This window comes from Nyctereutes procyonoides, unplaced genomic scaffold (genome assembly GCF_905146905.1).
Source record: "Nyctereutes procyonoides isolate TBG_1078 unplaced genomic scaffold, NYPRO_anot_genome, whole genome shotgun sequence".
NCBI lineage: Eukaryota > Metazoa > Chordata > Mammalia > Carnivora > Canidae > Nyctereutes > Nyctereutes procyonoides.
The window spans coordinates 35753992-35779610 of record NW_026575125.1 but is presented as its reverse complement, the minus strand read 5'-3'; the positions used below and the strand labels follow the sequence as shown (position 1 = coordinate 35779610).

General features: G+C 35.9%; 1 protein-coding gene across 3 annotated transcripts in view; it reads right to left on the bottom strand.

The window, feature by feature from the left end:
• USP9X (ubiquitin specific peptidase 9 X-linked) overlaps nt 1–25619 on the bottom strand; it is a 483762-nt gene that overhangs the window by 60535 nt on the left and 397608 nt on the right. For 2 of the 3 annotated variants that reach the window (XM_055337517.1, XM_055337516.1), the window contains 8 exons: nt 23863–24069; nt 22234–22370; nt 20563–20711; nt 8076–8163; nt 5132–5474; nt 2798–2893; nt 1964–2175; nt 657–897 (listed from right to left, as the gene is read on the bottom strand). In XM_055337517.1, coding sequence (XP_055193492.1) covers nt 657–897; nt 1964–2175; nt 2798–2893; nt 5132–5474; nt 8076–8163; nt 20563–20711; nt 22234–22370; nt 23863–24069 — 1473 coding nt within the window. The remainder of the gene's footprint in view (nt 1–656; nt 898–1963; nt 2176–2797; nt 2894–5131; nt 5475–8075; nt 8164–20562; nt 20712–22233; nt 22371–23862; nt 24070–25619) is intronic. The other variant, XM_055337518.1, reaches the window with a different exon arrangement.

The following is a 25619-nucleotide window of genomic DNA, read 5'->3' as shown; positions in this document are numbered from 1 at the left end:
GCTGGGGATTTACCCCAAAGATACAGATACAGCGAAACGCCAGAACACCTACACCCCAATGTTTATAGCAGCAATGTCCACAATAGCCAAAATGTGGAAGAGCCTCAGTGTCCACTGAAAGATGAGTGGATAAAGATTATACATGTATATGTATATGTATACATTGTATATGTATACAATGGAATATTACTCAGTCAGAAAGGACAAATACCCACCATTTGCTTTGACGTGGATAGCACTGGAGGGTATTATGCAGAGTGAAATAAGTCAATAGGAGAAGGACAAACATTATATGGTCTCATTCATTTGGGGAATATAAAAAATAGTGAAAGGGAATGGAGGGGAAAGGAGAGAAAATGAGTGAAAATATCAGTGAGGATGAGAAAAGATGAGGCACACCTAACTCTGGGAAATGAACAAAGGGTAGTGGAAAGGGAGGTGAGGTGGGTGGTTGGGGTGACTGGGTAACGGGCACTGAGGGGGGCACTTGACGGGATGAGCACTGGGTGTCATGCTATATGCTGGCAAATTGAACTCCAATAAAAAAATAATAAATAATAAAAAAGAACATTTATGGAGTGAAATGTTCACCAGTGAAATGAAAAAATAGTCTCAATTTGACAGTCTTGAAAAGTTTGGTAATCATAGATACTTACCGATTTATCTTTTAAGTTTAATTGTCCGATCAACTTTCTGTCATCTGCAGGATCTATCAGTTCACCGCCTATAAAGAGCTCAATTTTTGTATGGGCTACATTGGCTTTAATACGATTGAGAATATATCGCCGTACTGAACCAATCGTATCATTTGTATGAGACCACACATCCAAGTCATCCACTTGTCTGCCCTGGTTTGGAAATCGAACTATAAAAGAGAGGTGTTTACCACGGAAAGCTCTGGAGGGGGAAAAAAAAAAAATCTTAGCAGATTTTTATTATCTTCTTGCAAGGAAAATTAAGCTAGGTATTTAATGTTGAATATTTTATCATTAAAAAAGAGAAAGCGAATTAAGGATACTTATTTTTAGGACCTTGAAAATCAAAATATATTGCCTTTTAATTACAAATATTTTAAGTGATCTTCAAAATACAACAATCATTTTCCAGTTATTCTTGTACCTATACTTGCAGAAAATGAGATGTCTAAAGAAATTAAATCAGAGATCTGAGTTAATACTCTTATTTTAATGTCATAAAAGTGCAACTCATTAAGGATTTTTTTTAAAAGATGTTTATTTATTTATTCATGAAAGGCAGAGAGAGAGAGAAAGAGAAAGAGAAAAAGAAGACACAGGCAGAGGGAGAAGCAGGCTCCTTGCAGGGAGCCTGATGTGGGACTCGATCCTGGGACTCCAGGATCACACCCTGGGCCAAAGGCAGGTGCTAAACTGCTGAGCCATCCAGGGATCCCCCATTAAGGCTATTTTTATATGTGAAAGATAAACTTTAGCTTGATATTATTAACAAAAATGCAAAGATGGAAAGTTTTTCTGAAAAATTGTTCTTTTCAAACTTCACACCCCAAATAATATTTGACAATTCTTGTTATAGGTAAGATACAACTAAAAATTATATTCAAGAAGCAACTTTATATAATTTTAGAATGAGCAAGGAAAACTCTTAAATAATGATAGCATTCATTCTATAAACAGATCATTTGGAAGTATTTAGATCATTTGGAAGTATTTCTTGCTATATCAGCTGTTAAAAGCAGCTCTTAAGAGTTTTTTCCAATTATTCTCCAATCTCTTGTGCGATTAACTATATAAACGAATGGCATCAAAATACTTCAACTGCATACTGATCCTTGGGAACACTTAACAGGTACAAAAGTCAATGGCAAAAAGAGAGAGAGAAAGAAAACTAAACTTAATGCTCTAACAAAACAACAAGCAAAAACTGTATCCTGAAAAAAAAAGGTCTAAGAAATACCAAATAATTAGTGGATCAGTTATTCACAAACCTTGACATAGGTAGAATTGTTCTTTCCTCGTGATAATCACTGTCACATTCATTTATGTACTCCCTTAATACAGTTAATACACGAACCATTCGAACAGCTTCCTGCCTTGCACAATTAATACTGTCTTTGTCACCATCCAAGACACACAACGTGTCATAAGAGGCTTTCAAACGATCAAAGCAAGACTGAATGAAGTCTTCGTGGATCACCACCTACAAATAATGGGCCAAATAAAGACAGTCCAAGATGCTTTAAAATGTAAAAAAAAAAAAAAAAAAAAAAAAAAAAATACACATAAAAACAATAATTCAATTAAAGATGGCAATAACTACTTTAAAGATAGCTCTCAACTGCAATCATATTTCACCAAAGTCTATACTGATAATAAAACATACTATGTTTTGTCAATGGAAGCTATGGTTATGTAAGTTAACAAGTATGAACTTCAGAGTAGGTTGTAGAATCAAAATAAATTCAGTTGAAATCTCATGCCATAATTATACGCAAAATAATCACTTCACATAATTATCAAGATTCATTTGGACAGCATTTTATATAATGGAGATGCAGACTAAATATTTTAGATAGATCGATGGATTTTTAACTCCATGCCCAACATGGAGCAACACAAGGGTCGAATTCATGACCCTGAGGATCAAGAGTCTGATGCTCAACCAAATGAGCCACCCAGGTGCCCCTTTTGCTATGTTTTTAAAAGGAGTTGAAACAAAACAATTTAGTTATTTCAGAATCGAAGAAAAAATTCTTTTAAACGATAGAGTTCTTTAATCAGAATTCTAATTTGTGGAAGTTTTAGTGGATGTCAATCCTCACCTGATTGACCTGTAGCCTCGGACCAAGGTTTGTATATATCTCTTTAAGGAGATCTATAGCTCTGCTGGCAATATCATCATTACTTTGAATCACAACCTAGGTTCAAACAGATTCAAGTGTAAATAACTTTCATGAAGTATTTTAGTTGGACATTTCAAACTATTCCCTCGGTTATTTTCAACACTGTACTCTATAATTTGGGGATATATTTGATAATCAAGTAAATCAAGTAAAATTAAGTGAGAAAATAGACCAAAAAAAGAGTAATAAAATGCAAAATTCTAGTCTTTGAATAAAGCAATTTGTTTAAGAGTGGAAGGCACATATTACTAACAACAAAATACACTTTGACCAGTTATTAACCCTGTAAATTGACACCTTGGTAACCAAGTTGTCAGACACTGAAGGAGAAATTCAAATTATTTAAAAAGAAATAAATATAAAAAATAATTTAGCAAAAAGAGCTGTCCTACAACTTCCATTTCTATAGATCTTTATCATTCATCTAATCTTTTTTTTTTTTTTTAAGATTTCATTCATTTATTTATGAGAGACACAGAGACACAGGCAGAGGGAGAAGCAGGTTCCATGCAGGGAGCCTGATGTGGGACTCCATCCCGGGACTCTAGGATCACACCCTTGGCTGAAGGCAGGCACTCAACTGCTGAGCCACCAAGGGATCCCCTCGCTCATCTAATTCTGCTGAGGGCCTTCAAACTATGTGCAGAACTCTAGGGGGTTGAGGAAGTGATTTAAGGTTGACCTCTATGTAGGCTTCAGAAGAGGGAAGGCTGGGCAACCCGGGTCACTCAGCGGTTTGGCGCCGCCTTCGGCCCAGGGTGTAATCCTGGAGACCTGGGATCAAGTCCCACATCGAGTCCCACATCGGGCTCCCTGCGTGGAGCCTGCTTCTCCCTCTGCCTGTGTCTGTCTCTCTCTCTCTCTCTCTGTCTCTCTCATGAATGGATACATTTAAAAATCTTAAAAAAAAAAAAAAAAAAAAAAAAAAGAAGAGGGAAGGCTGTGAAGCACAGGGAGAATGAGCAGAAAAAACCCACAAAACCAAAGAACTCCTCGCCCCAAAAGAAAGGTTCTTTCTTCTCTAATTAGTTTTATATTTTGGAGTACTGTATAAATTTTTATTTTTAAAAAGGGTTCTGGCTATTTGAAAATGTTGAAAAACATTTAATGAAAAAGTCTGAATAACTGAATGACACAGTAAGCAGTCCATGGTTTGCAGAAAAGTATATCCAAAAAACAATATAAACTGCCGTGAATGGTTATATTTTCAAAGATAGAAATAATAATTACTACTATATTGCCGCGATGCGGACAAACCTTGAGGCCATTATGCTAAATGCAGTAAGTTTAGAGAAAGACAAATATTGTATGATCTCATTTGTATGTGGTATATAAAAAGAAAACACTGAATTCAGATACAGACTGGTGGTTACCAGAGGCAAGGAAGGGATGAACAAAATGCGTGAAGGTGGCCAAGAGATACAAACTTCCACATATAAAGTAAGTAAGTACTGAAGATGTAATGTACAACATGGTCACTATAGTTAATATTGTACTGCATGCTTGAAAGTTGCTGTCAGACTTTTTTTTCATCACAAGAAAAAAATTCTAATGATATGTGGTGATGATGGATGTTAATTAATTAGGCTTACTGGGGTGATCATTTCACAATATATACAAATATGAAATCATGTTGTGCACCTGAAAGTAATATAATGTGTCAATTTAATCTCAATTAAAGAACATATATATATATATTAGTACTAAAAAAGGTGGAAAAATTAAACAGATGGTAATATTTTACTCACTAAAGTGTTTAAAAACATCACACGTTAAATCAGTGCCAATACAATTTGCCAATACAATACAATTTGCCAATACAATACAATGCCAATACATTTGTAATTCATTCTAAGTAGTCTTCTTTTCTGTCCTGTTTTAGCATTGCATGAATAACACAAAATTAACACCAAATGAGAACAGATCTATACTGAATGAAAAAAGGAAAGAACAGTTAACTTCCATGGAGAGGCACGAAGAATTTGTATGGTCAGTATATTTCTAAACACATCTGGAATGGACAGATTCGAAGCTGAGACAAAAAGATCATCAATTGCGGGGGTTGGTGGAAGGGAGAGAAGAAAAAAAACCTAATGACAAATGACCCCATAAGATAAAGATGAAGTATACTACCTACTGGGGAGAGCACCAGGACAGCAGATGTACATAATTAATATGCAAAATCGTGACCCCTTAGCTATTTGCAAGATCTCATCAGTAAGAGTGTTTATCAAGTTTCCACTTTTCACTTACCCTCCAAAGGTAGTCTAATCCGATTAACTCCAAATCATCCATCATATATGCTCTCCTTTTTGCTACTAGTTTTCCTTCTCGACAATTCACAGCTTTGAAGAATCGCTCAAAACATTTCATTCCATTTTCAGTTAATAGGGAAGGATCAAGTTGAAGCACATTACTTTCAAAGAAGTCTTTATTAATATCAGGATCCAAATCTGGTTCATCCCCCATCAACTTGGAATACCACTTAAAACAGGCTTCACGATCACAAAGGTACACTGCATTTTCTGCTAAGCATTTCCATATTTGCTTTGCCTGAGGAGCACACAGCCACAGTTGGCCATCCTTCAATAAAAATCTTGGAAAAACAAAAAATGAGCAATTAGATCTATATAATTTTTACCATGAAAGGCAAACTATCAATAAATGCAGGAATAATCTGTCACAATTCTACTTTTACAGGTAAAACGATGTCAGTTCTTGACATCTTACTAAACTTATTTCTCAATTTTTGTTTTGTAGTAAAAATAACTAAATAATTTGGTATTAATTTATTCATTGAATAAGCATATATTGGACGCCCTGAATGTGCCAGGAACTCCATTAGGTGACGGCCTAAACCAAATAAAGATTTGTTTTCTGAACTTTAAGCAGTTTGGTTTTTGAAACCAGTCATTGCAAAACTTTATTTAATGGGTTGAGTTTTACCATTCCGCTTTTATAGCATCATCGGAAAATGAGGTGATCTCCAAGTGACTTTCACAAACAACCATTTCATTAATTTAAATCAAAATTTCTTAAGTTTTAATGCTTTCTGATGTTCTAATACGCATTACTCCATACCTGGCCACATTGAACAGAACAGACTACATAGGATTTAACTTTCTCTGCCAATCTTTAATAGGATGCTTATCAATGATTCAGTGATGCTCTCTGGGGTCTTTTTCATTTTGTGAATGTTGGTTATTAAGACAATGAAGGTGGATTTTGTTACAGCTAAAGTCTCTTCTATGAACTCTGTATTTCTTTTAGCATTCCTCCACCCACCCTGTCTGCCCTATCATTGAATAACAGGAAAAGAGAAAACTTCAGTTTATTCTGAATAATAGCACAGAATTTCTAGCTTACTTAACAATGGTTCCACACCCAGTAAAGGAGTAAAGTGAATGTATTTCATGTCAGTGGGTTCCCTCATTATTTCTAAGTATTTTGGGATCCCAATCCTAGGTTCTTTGATGTTTTAAAAGAATTGCTGAGCTTTAAGATTTCTAGCACCTAGTCCTACCTAACCCTGTTACCTCTAATTTACAGATGAAATGTCCTCCATGGTAGCATGCATTTTTTTTCAAGCTTGTTGTTTTTAAATACAATAGCAGAAAACTTTCTTCAAGCAAAAATTCCATTTCAAAGTCCAATGTATAAAATACAAGTGGGGCTGCCCCAGTTGTTGGAAGGAGGAAAGAAAGGAGAAATGGGGATCAGATCTCCATTGCTTGTTTAGAAATCTTGAAGGAAACTCCTTAGAAGCCGTAAGGATCCAAGACAGATTTACAAAAATCACTGCCTAATATAAAGAGCATAGTCCTTGAAGTCAGATCTAGAGGAGCAGCGCCACGCCAGTCAATATTGGCTGTGAGATTTCAAAGAAACTAGTTTAATCCGTGCCGATCTCCATTTTCTTTTTAATCAAATGGGGCGAATATCTGCCTTCTGCATGGTTATGAGGATTAAATGTGAAGTGTTTAACACAGGCCAAGTAACACAGTAAGTAAAGTTAAGATACTTTTCCCCTGTGTTGCTATAGGTCATGTAGATAGGTACTAATAGAGTATGGAGTAGAATAGATCCTGTGATTCCAAACTTGAAGATAGTAGAACTCATAACCATTTTTCTGTTCTAGGAAACCTAAGGGATACAACACACACCAATCAGTAACAGTGGCTCACTAAGGCAGTGATTCTCGATCTGGAGAGGTAGGAGCTTCTATCCAGGTGGTTAAAAATCAAAACACACACAGAAAAAAAACATTTCATTTTCAACAAAAGCCAAATTTCTTAAAATCTGGTGGCTGAAGTTTTTCAAGTTAAGATAATTATTTAACTATTTATATAAAAAAATTACTATTTATATAAATGTTTCCCAGTAAATAAACACATAGTTCAATAAACAAGTCCATAATTAACTCAGCTCAGGAGAAAATCCCCCAATGTATCAAAATAATAAATGCAATAGATTTCTCAAAACATTGACAATCTGGGCATTTCTCTTAGCACACTTAGAAACTGAATAAGCACCTCTATAGTACGTGGTTTCTGAATTCACAAGAAACCGATCATAAAATTTTTTTAACAATTTCAAATCTGTTAGGTGTATAATCATTAAAAAATAATTATCACTGAGCAAATTCAAATTCAAGCTGGGACAAATTTAGCTTTGGCCAAAAGGCATAAACCTCTTTGCCTCATCCCCATCAGAATAATGTTATTCCCACATTCAAATCTCCTTTGTCAGCCACTGCTAGGATAAACCAGGCAGCAGTGGATGCAAACCACTCTTTTGAGGTGTTGAGCCAGTAGCCCTTTGTCTCCATTTCCTTATGGTCTAGGATACCAGTACTAAGGTCAGTAGAGTTCTCCAGCAGGTGTCAAAATACAGAAATTTAATCATTAGACCTATTTTTAGCAAAAACAAGTAAGAAGGACAAAAGTATATACAAAAATCTTAAAATGTGTTCTCTTCAAACATTGAAAAGAAGTTAAAACTTAGCCAATAATTTCAAAGTATTACATCATAAACACATAGGGAAATGACCTTTGACTTTTAGGTAATCATTTCCTTGTGAGAAAATTAAATGTGGCAGGCGAAAGGTCACCTAAAAAAGACTTAACTATATAGCACATTAACTAAGCATTCTTTATCTGTGTCTTAAAGAGAGTAACACTGATGCTTTAAAACAAACCTAAGGAAGTTAAGCCGTTCCTGGACTTCTTGCACATGGCTATATCTACTTCCCAGCCTCACAGTTTGTGGGTCATAGTCTTCATGATCTACAAATTAAGAAAAATCACGCATTATATACATGGATATCCACTGCTGGCTTTAATCAAAGGTAATTAAGTCAGTTGAAATGTCATTAATTCTTTATTAAAAGGCAACCTAATGTTCACTAATTATTGATGGTTTCTACCCATCTATTTTCCCTAAAATACGAACTTTTTACATAACCAAAAAAAAAAGTGTTAAACATGCTGTCAAAAATAATTCTTCATAGCCTATCTGCACTATCCTTATACATAATGAAGCAATTTTTGTTTATAGCCTAAAATTGACCTGAGTGGTCTGTGAACATGAACTACCATGACAAAATTTTTCTGATTTCCTGTTATACTGAAAACTGTCTTCATAGAGAAAAAAAGTCATATAAAAAGTATATATTGTCAATTTTTACCTATTGACACAAGGGTAACACAAGATGCTATTCTGTAACTAAGTTATCATAGTTGTCAGCAATAAGCCATAGCTTGTTGTAAGTCTAGAACGTCTCAGAAATTCAAGAAAACCTACCTCTCCATCATAACCATGTGTATAGATATGGGTCACTAAACCTAACTTAATCTGTAAATTCTTTCTTTAAAAAAAAAAAAAAAAGAGGGAGCCTGGGTGGCTTAGTCAGTTAAACAACTGACTCTTGATTTCAGCTCAGGTCTTGATCTCAGGGAGCTGGGACTAAGCCCAGCCTCAGACTCCTTGATCAGCTCCAGAGTCTCTTCTTCTGTCCCTCTCCCCACTTGATTGCACATGAGTTTTCTCTCTCTCTCCAAATTAATAAATAAAAAGCTTTAAAAATCAAATAAAAGAAAAAGAGGGTGCCTAGGAGGACCAGTCGGTTGAGTCTGACTCTTGGTTCTGGCTCAGGTCAGTCGTCGAGGTTGTGGGATTCAGCCCCATGTTGGGCTCTGTGCTCAGTGTGGATGGAGTCTGCTTGAGATTCTCTCCCTCTCCTCCTACTTATGACTGCGCTCTCTCAAATGAATAAATCTTCAAAAAAAAAAAAAAAGAAGAAGAGAAAAAGAACGCTATCAAATTCTTTGGTTTTACTTCCATTACAGTATACAATGGATGGAAAAGCCTCAGTATTTGCTATGAAAGACCACAGCAAAACATCTTAAAAAGGACTTACTGTCCTAAAAATACCATGGACAGTGGCTTTCGTACTGTGAAATCACCAATTTGATTTAATGGGAAAAAGCAGCATGACATGGAAACGGCACTAAAGAGACATGAAGCAAATTCCCTGATAATGCCATCAACCATGAGAAAATCACTGACCCTTCTTCCAGAAAGTTGTACCAAGTTATGGAGGAATGAGAAATTGTGTGATTTCCCTTTAGTATTAATTACTGATCAATTAATACCAGATCATGGACTTTATGGTACGTGTGCTACCACCACAGAATACTAATTATATGAGACCTTTCAGAAGTAAGTCCTAAACACATACTCTCTACATCCTTGAAAGTCAATTTCATTAGGGCTGAGGACTTTATTTTTTTTATTTTTTTATTTTTTAAAGATTTTATTTATTTACTCATGAGAGACATACAGAGAGAGGCAAAGACACAGGCAGAGGGAGAAGCAGACTCCATGCAAGAAGGCCAACATGGGACTCAATCCTGGGTCTCCAGGATCATGCCCTGGGCTGAAGGTGGCGCTAAACTGCTGAGCCACCTGGGCTGCCCCAGAATATCAAATTCTAATCAACTATGTAGATTTTTTTTTTAAGAGGGAGAAAGAGAAGGGGGGAGGGACAGAGGAAAGATGACAGAGCATCTTGAATACGCTCCACACCCAGCATGGACAGCTCAACATGGGGCTAGATCTCTCAATCACAAGTTCATGACCTGAGCTGATATCAAGAGTTGGATGCTTAACTGACTGAGCCACCCAGGCACCCCAAAATTTTCCTTATCAAAGAATCTGTGCTTAGGTATCTGAATAATCAATGGACTTCAGTTACCTTTTAAAAAACGTTAACAAGTAGTTTATGCATAGCTTTGTTTACTTACCATGTTCTTTTGTAGGGGAAATTTTAAATTTTAGTAATTTCAACCTTAAGTTTTAAAAAGAATGAAAGAATTCCTTTATCACCTTCACCCCATTCACCAGTTGCTGACAACCTGATCCATTTGCTTCATTAGTTGCTACATATATAAAATTTTCCTAAATTATTTGAGTCAGTTGAAGACCTTGCTCTTTACCCCTGAATACTCAAGTATTTCCAAATAATGAAGACACTTGCTTATATAACCACATTACAATTGTCAAGTTAATACTTATACAGTACTAAAGTTAACTTTCATCACTTGGTTAATATGGTTCCAGTAAGTTACTACACTATAAAGTTACCATTTTTCTTTTAGTAATCTATAAGTAATTAGTGGGGAGAGACCTGCAGACTACATAAGTGTCTTGCTTCTTACCGAACTTTTATACTAGGTTTAGTATCCCCACCCCTTTTTTATTTACATACCAGGAATTTATCAGTAACTAGGACCCTGGATGCCTGGCTGGCTCACCTGGTAGAACATGTGACTCTTGATCTTGGGGACCTAAATTTGAGCTCCACAGTGGGCATGGAGCCTACTTTAAAAAAAACAGTAACAACAAAAAACTAGGAAACTGAACAAAGGAAAAACTTTGAAAATGCTTAACGAATATCAAACAATAATCAAGAAAAGTCAGGAAGTAAGAAGATCCATCAATGCTAAATAGGAAGAGAGAGACATTACATTTAGCTACAGAACAGCTTTTGGGTTTGGGTTGTCAGAACATCAACAGGATAGTTGGTGGTTTTTCTTGTTCGGTCTAAATACTGTGATTTGTTAGTAGTCAAAGATGATCCATTTTTAACTCCATTATCAGCAATAAATTTAACGATTTATTTCTATTAATTACATTCCACTGATGCATAATCTATTCTGATGTCAGTACCACACTGTCTTGATTATGGTTTGTTTTTTTTTTAATTTATGATAGTCACACACACACAGAGAGAGAGAGAGGCAGACACACAGGCAGAGGGAGAAGCAGGCTCCATGCACCGGGAGCCCGAAGTGGGATTTGATCCCGGGTCTCCAGGATCGCGCCCTGGGCCAAAGGCAGGCGCCAAACTGCTGCGCCACTCAGGGATCCCCTGATTATGGTTATTTTGCATTAAGTTTTGAGATCAGAAAGTATTATAGGTCAGCCAACTTTAGTTTTCATCAAGACCGTCTTGGCTATTACCATTTCTGGGATCAGCATGCCAACTTCTATAAAAAGAAAGTTTGGATTTTTATAGGGATTGTGTTAAATCTATAGATCGACTTGCAGAGCGCTGTGACCTTAACAATTTTAACTGTTCCAATTCGGTGAACCTGGTCTGTCTCTCCATTTAGATCTTTAACTTCTTTCAACAATATTATTCTGTAGTTTAATATGTACAAGTTTTGGGACACCTGGGTGGCTTAGCAGATGGTCAAATCTGCCTTCAGACCAGAACATGATCCTGGAGTCCCGGGATCGAGTCCTTCATCGGGCTCCCTGCCTATGTCTCGGCTTCTCTCTCATGAATAAATAAAATCTTTTAAAAAATAAATAAATGTACAAATTTTGGGGGCAGCTTAGCTGGCTTAGTGGAGTGTGAGACTCTTGATCTCAGGGTTGTGTATTTGAGTCACATATTGGGTGCAGAGATTACTTTAAAAAATCTTTAAAAAATAGTAATACACGTTTTATACTTTTGGTTCAATTCATTCTTAAATGTTTTGTTTTTATAAAGCTATAATAAATAAAATTATTTCTTAATTTTCAGGTTGATTATTGTTGAGCATACAGATATACAAATGACATTTATATAGTGATCTTAATTCCTGTAATCTAGTTTTAATAAATTTTAGGGATTTCCTTAGGATTTCTATGTACAGATGTTTTCTGTGATAAGTTATGCCTTTTCCAATGTGGATGTTTATTTTTCTTGCCTTGTTGCTCAGGCCAGCACTGCCATAGAATGTTAAATAGGAGGACTAGCATGGACATCTTAGTCTCACTCTTGATGCTAAGGGGAAAGCAGCCAGTTTTCCACCATTAAGTGAGATTAACTGTGAGATCTTTGAGATGTCCTTTATCAGGTTGATACCGTCTATTCCTACTTTGTTGAATGATTTCAAAATGAAAGGTGTTGAATTTTGTCAAACGCCTTTCCTTCATGTACAAGATTACCTAAGTTTTGATCCTTTATTAATATGATGTATCACAATGGCATCAAACCAACTTTATGTTCCAGAGATACATTCCAATTAGTTACAATAAATAATCTTTTTCTTTTTAAAAATTTTTAAGTATTCTCCACATCCAATGTGGGGCTTGAACTCAAAGCTCAAAATCAAGAGTTGCATGCTCTTTTGACTGAGTCAGCAAGGCGCCTCCATAATCCTTTTCAGTATGTTGTTAAATTTGGTTTACTTATTTCTTAGGGGGAGGGAGTTGAATCTATACTCAAAAGATATTGGTCTATAGTTTTCTGATGTCTTTGTATTATATTGGCATCAGGGTAATAAGAGCTTCATAGAAGGAGTGTTCCTTAATTTTTTGGGAAGATTTAGAAGGCCCAGTAGTAATTCTTCTTTAACTGTTCAGCAAAATTCACTAACGAAACCATATGGTCCTGGAATTTCTTTGTGCTAATTTGCTTGGTTATTAATACACTCTTTTTACTTGATAGGAGTCTAACTTTTTAACAATTCCTTCAATTTCAGTAATTTGGTATTCTCATATTTGTTCCTAAGATCACTAATGGTATCCTCTCACTTCTGATTTTTCATAATTGAGTCTTATTTTCTTAGCCTAGCCCAAGTTTTGTCAATTTTGCTGATCTTTTCAAAAATCTAACTTTCAGTTTCACTGATTTACTCTATCTTACTTGATTTCTCCTCTAATAATCTTCATTATTTTCTTCCTTTCTTCTTTGGGTTTAGTTTGCTCTTTTCTAGTTTCTGAAAGTTATGGATTTTCTAACTTTCTTTTTTATAATAAACATTTGGAGGTACAAATTTCTTAGTAACTTTCCCCATATTTTGGAATTTTGTTTTTATTCATCTCAGTATATTCTCATTTCACAGTTATCATTGCTTCTTTGACCCGTTCTTTGAGCATATACTTAAACACATACTTGTGAAATCACCAATTTCCTTTTTTATTTATAGTTTAATTCAATTGTGGACAAAACCCCTACCTTGTAAGATTTCAAAACTTTAGGTTATTAAGGCTTGCTGATGGCCCAGAATACGGTCTGTCCTGCAGAATATTCTATTTACACTTACAAATGTACAATAGCTGTTGCTGGATAGAGTATTCCAAAGATACTTGTGATATACGGATTACTGGTTTATGGTGTTCTAAAGTTTGACAGGCATACTTTGGAGATACTACAAGTTTGGTTCCAGGCCCCCAAAACAAAGCAAGTATTGCAATAAAGTGAGTCAAATGAAGTTCTTGGCTTTCCAGTGCATCTGAAAGTTATTCTGTATTAGAATCAACTAAGCAGAAGCATTAGGTCTTAAAAAACAATGCAAACACCTTAATTTAAAAAACAATTTATCGCTAAAAAATACTAATCATCTGAGCATTTGGCAAGTCATAATCATCACAGTTCACCTTAACAAGTACAATGAGGGATCCCTGGGTGGCATAGCGGTTTGGCGCCTGCCTTTGGCCCAGGGCGCGATCCTGGAGACCCAGGATCGAATCCCACATCGGGCTCCCGGTGCATGGAGCCTGCTTCTCCCTCTGCCTGTGTCTCTGCCTCTCTCTCTCTCTCTCTCTCTCTGTGACTATCATAAATAAATAAAAATTAAAAAAAAAAAAACAAACAAGTACAATGAAAGAGTTTGAAATACTGTGAGAATTACTAAAATGTGAGAGACATGGAGAAGTGAGCAAATGTTATTGGAAAAATAGCAATAGAATTGCTTGAGGCAGACTTGTCACAAACCTTCAATTTGTAAAGTATACAATGATCTTTAAAGAGCAATAAAACAAGGTAGGCCTGTATTCTCCCCACTCCACACCCCCCCCCCCCCCGGGCTTTGAATTACAGTCTGGTGTTACTTACTGTCAGCCTAATTACTCCCTTTAGTATTTCTTACAGGGCAAGTCTGCTAACAATAAATTCTCAGTATTCATCTGGGAATGTCTTTATTTTGCCTTTATTTTTTAAAGATAGGTTTGATTCTTAGGTCCCTCCACTGCCCCATCACTTCACGTAAATTATCCTAATGCCTCCCGGTCTCCAGTGTTCTAAAAAAGAAGTTAATTTTATAGAGGTTTCCTTGTGAAGTCATTTTTCTTTTACTTCCTTCAAAATTTCTTACAACTATGATGTGCCTGCATCCAGGTCTAATTTTAACTTACTTGGAATTCTTTAAAGTTCTTGTATGGTTTAAGGTTTGTCTCTCACTGAAATCTAGAAGTCTTCAGTGATTATGTCCCTTTCTGGTCTCTATTCTCTCCCCGCGTATCCTTCCAGCACACTCATTTTTTTTTTAAGATTTTATTTATTTATTCATGAGAGAGAGAGAGAGAGAGAGAGAGAGAGAGAGAGAGAGAGAGAGGCAGAAACATAGGCAGAGGGAGAAGCAGGGTCCCTGCGGGAAACCTGATGCGGTACTCCATCCTAGGACCCTAGCATCACGCCCTGAGCTGAAGGCAGATGTTCAACCACTGAGCCACCCAGGCATCTCCCCAACCCCCATACTCTCATTACATGTAGGTTGGTACTCTTTTAATGCTATCCTGTATTTCTCGAAGACTCCATTCATTTTTCTTTATCCCTTCCTTCACTGTTCTTCAGATTGCATAATTTCTGTTGCTCAATCTTCAAGTTCAGAGATTGATTCTTCTTTCAGCTCAAATCTACTGTTCAGCCCTTGAGGCAAATTTTTCATTTTGGATACTATAGTTTTTAACTCCAGAATTTCCATTTGATTCTCTTTTTAATAAAAGACTATTTTGTTATTGCTATTCTCAGGAACTTCTTTCAAGTCTTTGTCTACAGAATCTACCATATGGGCCTTTTCAGAGGCAGTTTCTATGGTCTGTGTATGTATGGGTGACACCTTTAATTTTTTTTTTTTTTGGTGGAAATCTGGGTATTTAACAGTTAGTAGCAACCTGAATACTGACACTACCCACTCACTCCCTGAGTTGTTGTTGTTTCCTTGGTAGTTTAGTGACTAGGGTGAACTAACACTAAGAAGTCTATCTCATCCACAGTGTTTCTCCTTGTTTTTACCTTTCAGCCTTGCCACCTGTAGATTGTTCTTGGTTCAGCATTAGCCCCTTAGTGGCCAAAAGCTGTAATTAAATCCCCTTGGCTAGTTAAATTATTACCCTTTACCAGTGGATGAAGTATGGCTTGGATACTATCATTGTAGTTCAAGTAGTTTTTGTCTCACATTCAGTCAAGGGCTAGTAGTAGGTGGGAGGTTTTCTTCCCAATAATTCATGAGGGTGGTCTTAGGCATGAAACACAGTGTTTCTGACTATAAGGAATAGGTTTTTATTCCTTTTACTTCTAAAAGGGATAATATTTTACTTTTAAGCCTAGATTCCTAGGAATTGCCTCAGGTGTCATGGTAGCTTATAATTCACCCCCTGGTCAGAAGTTGAATTTAAGTCCTTGAGCCAGTGAAGCTTACCACCCTTCCTGATAGATTGGCATGTGGACTGAAGAATGTTTTCAAGTTGTCCATGTCTTCCTCTAATTGCTTCTGAGTGGGTACAATCTAATGCATGTGCAGAACATTTGTGACAGCCTAGGGCTGACTGTGCTCCCAGGTGGGCTCATCTTGACTGTCTCCTTATCTAAATCTCTTAAATTTTTTATTGCTCTGCAGTTTCATTGGTTAGTAGGAGTACTATCAGCTCCCTCCTTAATTGCTCTTCACCAAAATTTCCACTGCTTTTATTTTTTTTTTTAATTTTTTATTTATTTATGATAGGCACACAGTGAGAGAGAGAGAGAGGCAGAGACACAGGCAGAGGGGAGAAGCAGGCTCCACGCACCGAGAGCCTGACGTGGTATTCGATCCTGGGTCTCCAGGATCGCGCCCTGGGCCAAAGGCAGGAGCTAAACCGCTGCGCCACCCAGGGATCCCTCCACTGCTTTTAATAATGCTTTTAAGAAGTCATGATCTGGTCCAAATAAGGTCAACCCCTTCAGGCCTAACTGAACTCTTCATCTCCCTCTGGGCAGTACCTCTGTGCCACTGCACAGGAATTGGTGACAACATAGCAAGCAGCTTCTCCAAGAGAGATACCTCTGGCTCGGCTCTGTTGAGTGGTGCTGGGTGCGTGGGAAACGGAAATACCCGATTTTCTCAGTCTGGCTCCCTAGGCACAGAATTTGCATCTTATGACATAGCAAACTGCAATGGGAGTAATCAGAGCTTCAGTATTCTCAGACTGCCATGCCTAAAGCAAAGCTTTAGACCTACGAGTAGACACTGAGCAGGATAAGGGAGTCTCTGTTTTCTTAACATGACTGCCTTAAAACAGAACTTCTGCAAAACATTAACTGGGGAAGATAATAAGCGCCAATCTTATGCCCCTCTTATGGTGGAACCACAGCCCTGGACTGGCAGCTGTAGAGAGAGAGTAAGTTGTAGCTCAAATGCTACAGACTCTTCTTGTTCTTCTCAAGAGATTTTCTTGAATAATTATTTCACCATTTTCTGTATCCCCTTAGAATCATTTCCAGGTACTTTCAATGATTATTTAAAAACTTTTCTTCAGCAAAATGGTTGTTTTGTTAAAGAGAAGGTCCACTGAGGGGTGCCTCAGTTGGTTGATCTGACTCTTGATTTCAGCTCACTTAGGGTTGTGAGATCAAACCGTGTGTTGGGCTGCATGCTCAGTGGTTAGTCGCATGAGATTCTCCCTCTCCCCCACCTGCCCTTTGCATGCTTTCTGTAAAATAAATCATCTTTAAAAGAAAAAAAAATAAGGTCCACTGAGCATCTTACTCCCACCATTCAAAAAATTAAAACCCCTCATCCCATGTTTTTTTTGTTTTTGTTTTTTTATCATCACCGCCATGTTCTATATATATATTCGTTGATACTTTCTAACAGCATGGACTTAGGGGTCTGTAGCTTATTTAATGGGTTTAGTTATTTTTATTATTTACTTTGACCTAATTTTGGCCAGTAAGAGCTGGCTCCTATTTGTTTTCAAAATGTCAACTACTTTTTTTTTTTAATTAGAGAGAGAGAGAGAAAATGTGCTTTGCACATTTGGAGGATGGACAGAGGAAGAGAGAATCTCTAACAGACTCCCTGCTGAGTGCGGAACCCAAGGCAAGACTCTAATCTTATGACCCTGATGACTTGAGCCATAATCAAGAGTGTAAAATCAAGAGTCCGATGAGGACGATCAACTGACCAAGCCACTCAGGCAGCCTTTAACAAAATTCTTTAAACCCTTTATAACTTTCTAAAATACGATGCTGGAGGCCCATCTTACATACTTTTCATACAACCAGTCATGGGAATAACCATTACTCCAGAAAAGTATAAGCTATTTATAAAACGAAGACTCAATTTTTTTTAAAAATCAGAAAGAGCCCACACAGACCTAACTGTATTTCATGACTGATGTGTAGGCATGAGCCAGAGCGGAGAACGTCTAAGAAGACGTTACAACCCTAACACAGAGCACTGTTGGTGAATGACACTCATGAAATAATCTTTTATGGGGAAAAATGTTCCTAAGAATCGCCAGTACTGGATGTAAGAGATTCAGAAGATGTCAAAGAAGTAGCTGTCCTTGGAAAACAGAATGCAAAAGTACGATATACAATGAAGATTAAGTTCTACAACTCTATTCAGAAACCAGAAAAAGTGGTAAATAAAATGATCAATACGTGTTCAAGTCAATACAATGACTACCCTACCAATGAGGCAAAATGTTGAGTGAAGATTAAAAGTGGTCTTCTACTTTGTGTGTACTAAAAAACTTTTAAAGGATGACCAGTAAGCACCAGTGTCTGAAGGCACTATTAGTAAGAACACATAAGTAAATATTGGAGAGAATTTTAATAAATTCATTACTTTATCTAAATAATATTAAAACAGGAGGTAGAATCAGCTGCCCCTACTACTGTAAAAATGTCTTATTCCAAAACTAAAGGTGCTAGTGGAGATGAAATATGGGTAGGATAAATATGTAATACTGATAAAATAGTTAACCAAAATTAAAAGTATCAGAAAATTGTGGAATCTTGATGTTATCCTGCGAATAGGTTTATACCTAATGAAATCTATGGAATACTTCTATTATACAGAGATAAAACCTATAATTTACTTTAGAATTCCAAATTCGGAAGTTGGTGGCTGATGTTACCACAGAAGTGACTTAATACTGCAGAAAGGTTAACAGGAGAATTTCACTAGTTTTAAACCCATATTTAAGGATCTGTAGACCAACCATTCAGTATTAATCAGAAGAGTACTGTAATAAAGGAAGAAGTTATCAAAGTTACAAGAAACAGAAGGTGTGTCAATGAGTTCAGGGGACCATCAATAACAAAAATCTAAGAGTTTACTATGTGCTGTGCATTGTTCTAGTATACATAACTTGCCCAAGGTCATAAACCTAATATATTTTGGTCATTTTCAAATCTAGACAATCAAACTTGTATGAAGAATCATACCTCTTATGGAGCTACAATTAAAGGAGGGAAAACTGAAGACTGAAAACCTTCTTGTGACAATAAAATTGAGATGAAGCAATGACTCATGTGAAATTTGACTAAAACAAAGCTGAGAACTCTAGTAAGGCTGAACTGCACATGCATCAGCATTATGTGACTGTCCTGACAACATAGTATTCAACTTCTGGCAATGAAAAGAACTGAAACACACAATGAGGTAAATAAAAATTGTATCTCAGCACACATGATTTATATGGCTGCATTTTGGGGGAAGGCCTGCAATGGTGTTTCTGAGAACTTTGTGCCAGCAAAAAGAGATGAGGGCAAAACAAAGAATCTGCATTATGTTAAATTGAGCCTAGATGCTTGACTGATTGGGTATATTATGTGGAAACCTCTTGCGCTTCTCTGATTTTGGCTGCATTTGGTACAGAACGTAAATCACATGGTCACATGCTCTGATTGTCTTATCATGCTGCTTAGAATGAACTGAGGCCTGAAACTATAGAAGATCGTTGCCTGGTGCCTACCAACCACCTGATGCTTAGATTGCTATCTAGCTCTACAATCTACAGCCTTGGAGAACTCAGTTGGCCCTGAGGGAGGGTAAAGGAAGGACAAAGGAATTCAACACAATCGTAGGCATATCTGAAGAGCTGCTTAATTTTTCCATTATATTTATCTGAATTTTAGATGGAAATATATATCCTGCGTTAAGCAAATCCTATGATTTACAAGCATTTTGGGATTTTATTCAAGAATGCCAAGAGTTTAATCTACTCTTCAAATACTATTAGAAATATTGTATCTAATATAGGACTACTGGTTTCTGTAGACTCTTATGTAATGTAACATGTTAAATCAGTAATATGTTCAGTACCCATTATGTTCAGTTCTATTTCTAGCAGTGGAAGTATCAAGTTTTCTTTCTTTGGCTATGCGAACAATATTGGGCCTAAAAGACAGTGGAATGTTACTAGAAACCCATCCTTACTCTAGCATAGACACAACTGTCAGAGGGCAAAAAAGAGTACTGAGGCAGAGTTCCACATATGGCAGGAACTTAAAAACCAGCTGTTGAAACCTCAGGAAACTAACAAATTTAAACAAATTTGCACTTTGAAAACCAACATAAACACGTGGATTCTTGTAGCTTCATATCATTTTTCGTGTGAATTTTCCAATTTACATGAAAAGAGTGAAACTCTTGTTTCAAAGAGTCTGAAACTCATAAAATAAGGACTTAGGATTATAAAGGAACTATAATATATACAAGAATAGACATAGACAACACACATTTTCATAAAATAATAAAGGTGATGGTAGTAACAAACCAAAGCTGAGAATGAGTCAAGTACATTCCCAAAGAAGGTAATACAAATTATACATAGTATAGAAAGGCAGAACTCCCACAGAAGAGAAAGAAATCAATTTAACAAGGAGAATGGGGAAGGCAAGAACTAAAGAAAGCTTTAAAAACCTGGCTTGGGATTTAGGGTGGGTAAAAACTGACCATAAAAAGGAACATAAGCTCATAAAGAAACAGTTAATAAGACCAATTATATAAAAAGATAAAAAATAATAAGACCAATTATCTTCCATCTTTTAAAATACTTGTGTTGTCCATTTCTGAGGTAATTTGATTTAAAAAATGCTGGAAAGTTGCTGTTATTTCATGTGAGCTTGCAAAACATACCTCTAGCATACAGCCTCATGCTTTCCATATAAGTTGCAAGGTTTTCTGCTACCAAAGTAACTAGGGCATGATTGTGCTGAAGTTGATTGATTAAGTCATGGCGATAAAATACATGGGGACTTCGCTGAGTTTGACTGAAACGAGAAGAACTTAACAATATAATTAGGCAATTAAACTCTGTTGTAATCAAAAGAGCTTATACAATCTAAATTCTTAGCTACTACTTAAAAAGCTTAGAATGGTTTTCTTCATGACAGAATTGCAATCTTGGCCGTTTACTTTTAAATAACAATATCAAGTAATTTAAAAGAAAATAATGCCTCAAAAACTAAGATATTTATTCTGTTATTCTTACTTACACAGAAACTATGCTTCAATATTCTCCCATCTCACCACGTGGATGTCTACCTCAACAACCATTTTCTACTCCTATACTACAGTAGTACTAAAGCACCTGTGTAAGTTTATGTGATTATTTCCAGAATTATGAAATAAGAACATAATCCTTTCAAGACTTGCACTACAAGGATTATGCTCTAATAGTAAGGAATTTGATCAAAGAAAATGCTTTCTGTAAAATTTTATTAGCCATTCGAGGTACATTCTGGGACACTTGGTGTATAGCCATATTGCCCACATTACCAGAAAGATAGCTAGCTCCTTTCCAACCTTTTCTACTACATTCACTGAAACCAATAAACTCTCAGTCTTTACTATTCTAGTGGAGATGAAGTCACTGTACCCTGACCCTGGAAGAGTATGTAAACTATCTGCCAACAAATACATACATTTGAAAAAGGCAAAAAGGCCAAAAAAATCAAAATATGTCCCTCAAAGAAATGTTACTCTTAATAAGATATATATCTGGATTTTCTCCACTGTTTATCCCTATAGCTTTACTAATTTCATATTTTTTCAAGCTTTTTGAAAAAAAAAATGAGACAAAGTTGAACCATTGAAACCAAAATATATACAGCCTTACGGTCTTAGGCATAATCTTAATAATCTAGAGCTGCAAAGGATCTTGGCAATCATCTAATTTACATATAAGAAAAACACATTTCTTTCAATTCATAAATCTTTACAAGATGATATGACTGCTCAGACACAAGGGTCATACTCAGGAATCCTGCCCCCACTATAAATATTCTTTGTACTACACGTAGGCTCTCCCTCTGCATATTATTTTTAACTTTTCACATTATCTGTTATAACTCTTATAGAAAGAAAACACCAGGACAAATTATTTCAGTAACCAGAATTCGGCATGTAAAATGATGTATTTAAAGACTCCTATATATAAATAAATACATACCACTAATAGAAATTTAGCTACAATCAATTAAATCAATTAAAAAACCGTATCTTGTTATCTTGCATGAGTAATACTGCTGATATATATAGTCTATAGATATATAGACTGCTGATATATAGTATAGAATACTGCTGATTCTGATGCTTATAATTTAATTGTGGCTTATTTCTTCATAAATAAAATCAACATGTGGATATGATACAGGAATCTTCTTTTGTTCCAAATTAACCCTTCACTTTGCCTGTCAACCTCCCACTCTTTCTTTTGACAAATTTGCTTTCACCAAGTGAGAATGCTATTTCTTTTCAATAAAATACAAAAATGAAAATATTGACATTTTCCGTTAAAAGCCTTACCTCAAATTTTGAGGGGCTTCACCAAACAAACTACAAATTTCTCTAATTTGTTTCAGTGCAGGAATTACCCATTTGTCATTCGTACGAAGCTCTTCTATAAAGCGATCTATCCACTGGATCTTCTGTGTGTCACGATCCTTAAACAAACAATTTCACTGTTTTAGAGATAGGCCACACACTCAGGAAAATTCCACCTCCAATGACAAAATAGGGCTTTTCTTAAAAGATCATAACAAATGTAATAATTGCAGAAATGAGATTAACAGTAATAAAACGCAGCACAAAATACATTTTCATTTCACATTTACTACCATAACTACAAAAAGCAAAACAATATTATCCAATGTTTCAAAGGACGCTACCATATAATAAAATCCAGCAATAACATATAATCCAATTGTTATTCTATATGGGATTGTTTAGCATGGTGAGGCACACTGAAAATTTCTATTTTACCAAGAAAATAATGGTATGGCAACTAAGTTAAAAAATTTTTCACTGAAAATCAAAATAAGGAAATACGGACATATACACAAAAAGATAAAAGAAAAGTAGTTATGAAAATATTATAAACTCAGAATTATTGCAAACATGATACTCACTTCTCAAACATTATTTACTCCTTCCTCTAAATTAATAGTAATCAGAAATGCAGGTTTCTGCACTAAGAACTTGAAGTTTGGATTACTTTGTGTGTGTGTGTGTGGTCTCTGTTGAAGACTGTTAGTAGTATTTGATATACTAAATACTTAGTAGTATTTGATATACTAAATACTTACGGAACTGTGATTAGCTAGTTAAAAAAAAAAAGGGCATCTGAATCACATACACCTACTTGAACTTATTTATTTAGCTCTCACCGGAATTTCAGTTCATTGGTGTAGCAAACAGTTTTAACAAGTGGAAAATTAGTTAACAGCAATTTTAATTTTACCCTGGGTCAACAGCTAACATGCTACAAGTTAGAATGCAGGGAAGCTGTTGTGTGATTTGCCCACAGGCAAGGCTCAAAATGTTTTACTATTTAGAACATTATATTAATTTTTCTTAACTTCCCTGTGAGCAAAGAAAACCCAAATTCTTACCTCTAACGTCCCTCAACAGCTTTAATATCTTATGATCTATTTAAAACTGGTATTTCAGCACCATGCACCAACAATGAAACCACTACATAAACTGCTTTTTAAAGATTTTATTTGAGAGAGAGAGAGAGAGAGAGAGAGAGAGAGAGAGAGAGAGAGAGAGAGAGAGAGAGAGAGAGGCGCAGAGACACAGGCAGAGGGAGAAGCAGGCTCCGTGCCAGGAGCCTGACACAGGACTCGATCCCGGGACTCCATGATCGCGCCCTGGGCCCAAGGCAGGCGCCAAACCGCTGAGCCACCCACGGATCCCCCATAAACTGCTTTTTAAAATACTTTCTCCCAAGGAAACTAAAATGCTTTTCTAGATGATACACAAAATTTTGACAGAGACCTAACATAAGGCAGACTTACATGAAGAAAATAAGTCACTTCTTGAGGATCATTTTAAAAATAACAACGTTGGAAAGATGTGGAACTACTCGTTATCTAAGCCATCCTGAGAATGAAGGTGAAGGTCAAAAAAAGTGAGCAAGGGGGCACACCTTACCTGTGAGCAACTATAATCAAGTATTTTTATGTGGGCACTGAGAGCCAGGTCCATGATGTCCACAGGTACATCATCACTGTGGGCCAAATTCCACAGTAGGTTCAACACTTTGTGTGCCATCACACCATCTTTATCATCTTCTGCAAGGCGACGTATCAGCTCAAGAAGCTTTTCACGTTGCTTTTTACTTGCATTTGTCCAACTGGCCTAGAAAAAAAATTTTTAAATGACATGAAAACAACAAATTCACCCATCAGTAATTGTCATGGGATTAAATATATTCATTGGAAAAACAACACAGCTGAGCACAGAATTATTCTGGTGATAGATGAGAAATAAGAGCAGAATTAAACAAGAAGACAAAAAAAAATATCTCTATTTAAATACCTAAGCTTAGGTCATAATCTCAGGCTTGTGGTATCCAGGCCTAGGCCAGACTCCCCACTCAGCAGAAGGACATGTCTGCTTGTCCTTCTGCCCCTATCTCAGCCCACTTGTGCTCTCTAATAAATAGAAAAATTATACTAAAACTTGATAAACACAACCTGATACACAAAGATTTTCATAAATTTAAAAAGCTGATGAGAGCACTGTGCACTACACATGAGAACAAAATATTCTATTAAGTCTGTTATTAACCAATAAAAACAATTTCTAACGTTTGTAAAAATAATTTGGTGCTATTTCATTTCAATATAGAAGAAGATAATAATACTCATTTAAAATCTCCATAATAAGGGGAGCCTGGGTGGCTCAACCAGTCAAGTGTCTGCTTTCAGTTCAGGTCATGATGCTGGGGTCCTGGCTCGGGGAGGAGTCTTTCTCCTTCTCCCTCTGCTATTCCTCCATTTGTGCTCTCTTTCTCTCTCAAATAAATAAAAGCTTAAAAAAATACAATCTCTACAATGGGGGGAACAACAAAAAAAAACCTCTGAAAATGGTATTTTTTTAAAAATGCCATTATACAATGCACGTGGGGTAGGTTGTAAGTGATGAAGGCATCAAATGGGTAAAGGCCAGGGCTGTTGCTAAACAGTATGAGAAAAGCTGTATGTATTAAGCTGCTGATGAATGTTTATTAGAAAATAATGTGAAATCAACCTAATGGCAAGCAACAGAAGGATAACTACGTTAATTATAGGAGATCATTTCAATGGAATCATTACACACAACCATTTACAATTTGATAAATATGGGATATCTTGGAAGACAACTTTAATGCAAACTTGTAATTCCTTCTAACCCCTCAAAATTATGAAAGAAATATGAAAACTCTTAAGTTTACAAGATAACGTCTCAAGTACTAGACATTAAAATTAAGAACATCTTAAAAAGACAGGTTCGCTAGGCATTACATGCCTCCTGAATAAAGAGCACATGACCACCTCTGATGTATTCTAGGAAACGGGAAAAAAAACCCACAGGCCTAAATTTCATACTACTGATATAAAACAACACAATAATCAATCCAGTTTCTTTAAGGAATAAAGGGAAAAACTGTAGATTCAAAAAAGACTTAAATGACGTATACAACCAATTACAAAGTATGAATACCTTTTCAAACAAATTTCAAAAATAATGATCTGAGACCATTAGAATTTTAATACTATTTTTAAAAAAACAATAAAGAAGAATTTTAATACTATTTGACAGTACTACAGAATTATTAGGTTTTTTTTTTTAGGTATGATAATAGTATGAACTTTTTCTTCATATACTCATCTCCGAGGGATATATACAAAAATAATGACATATGA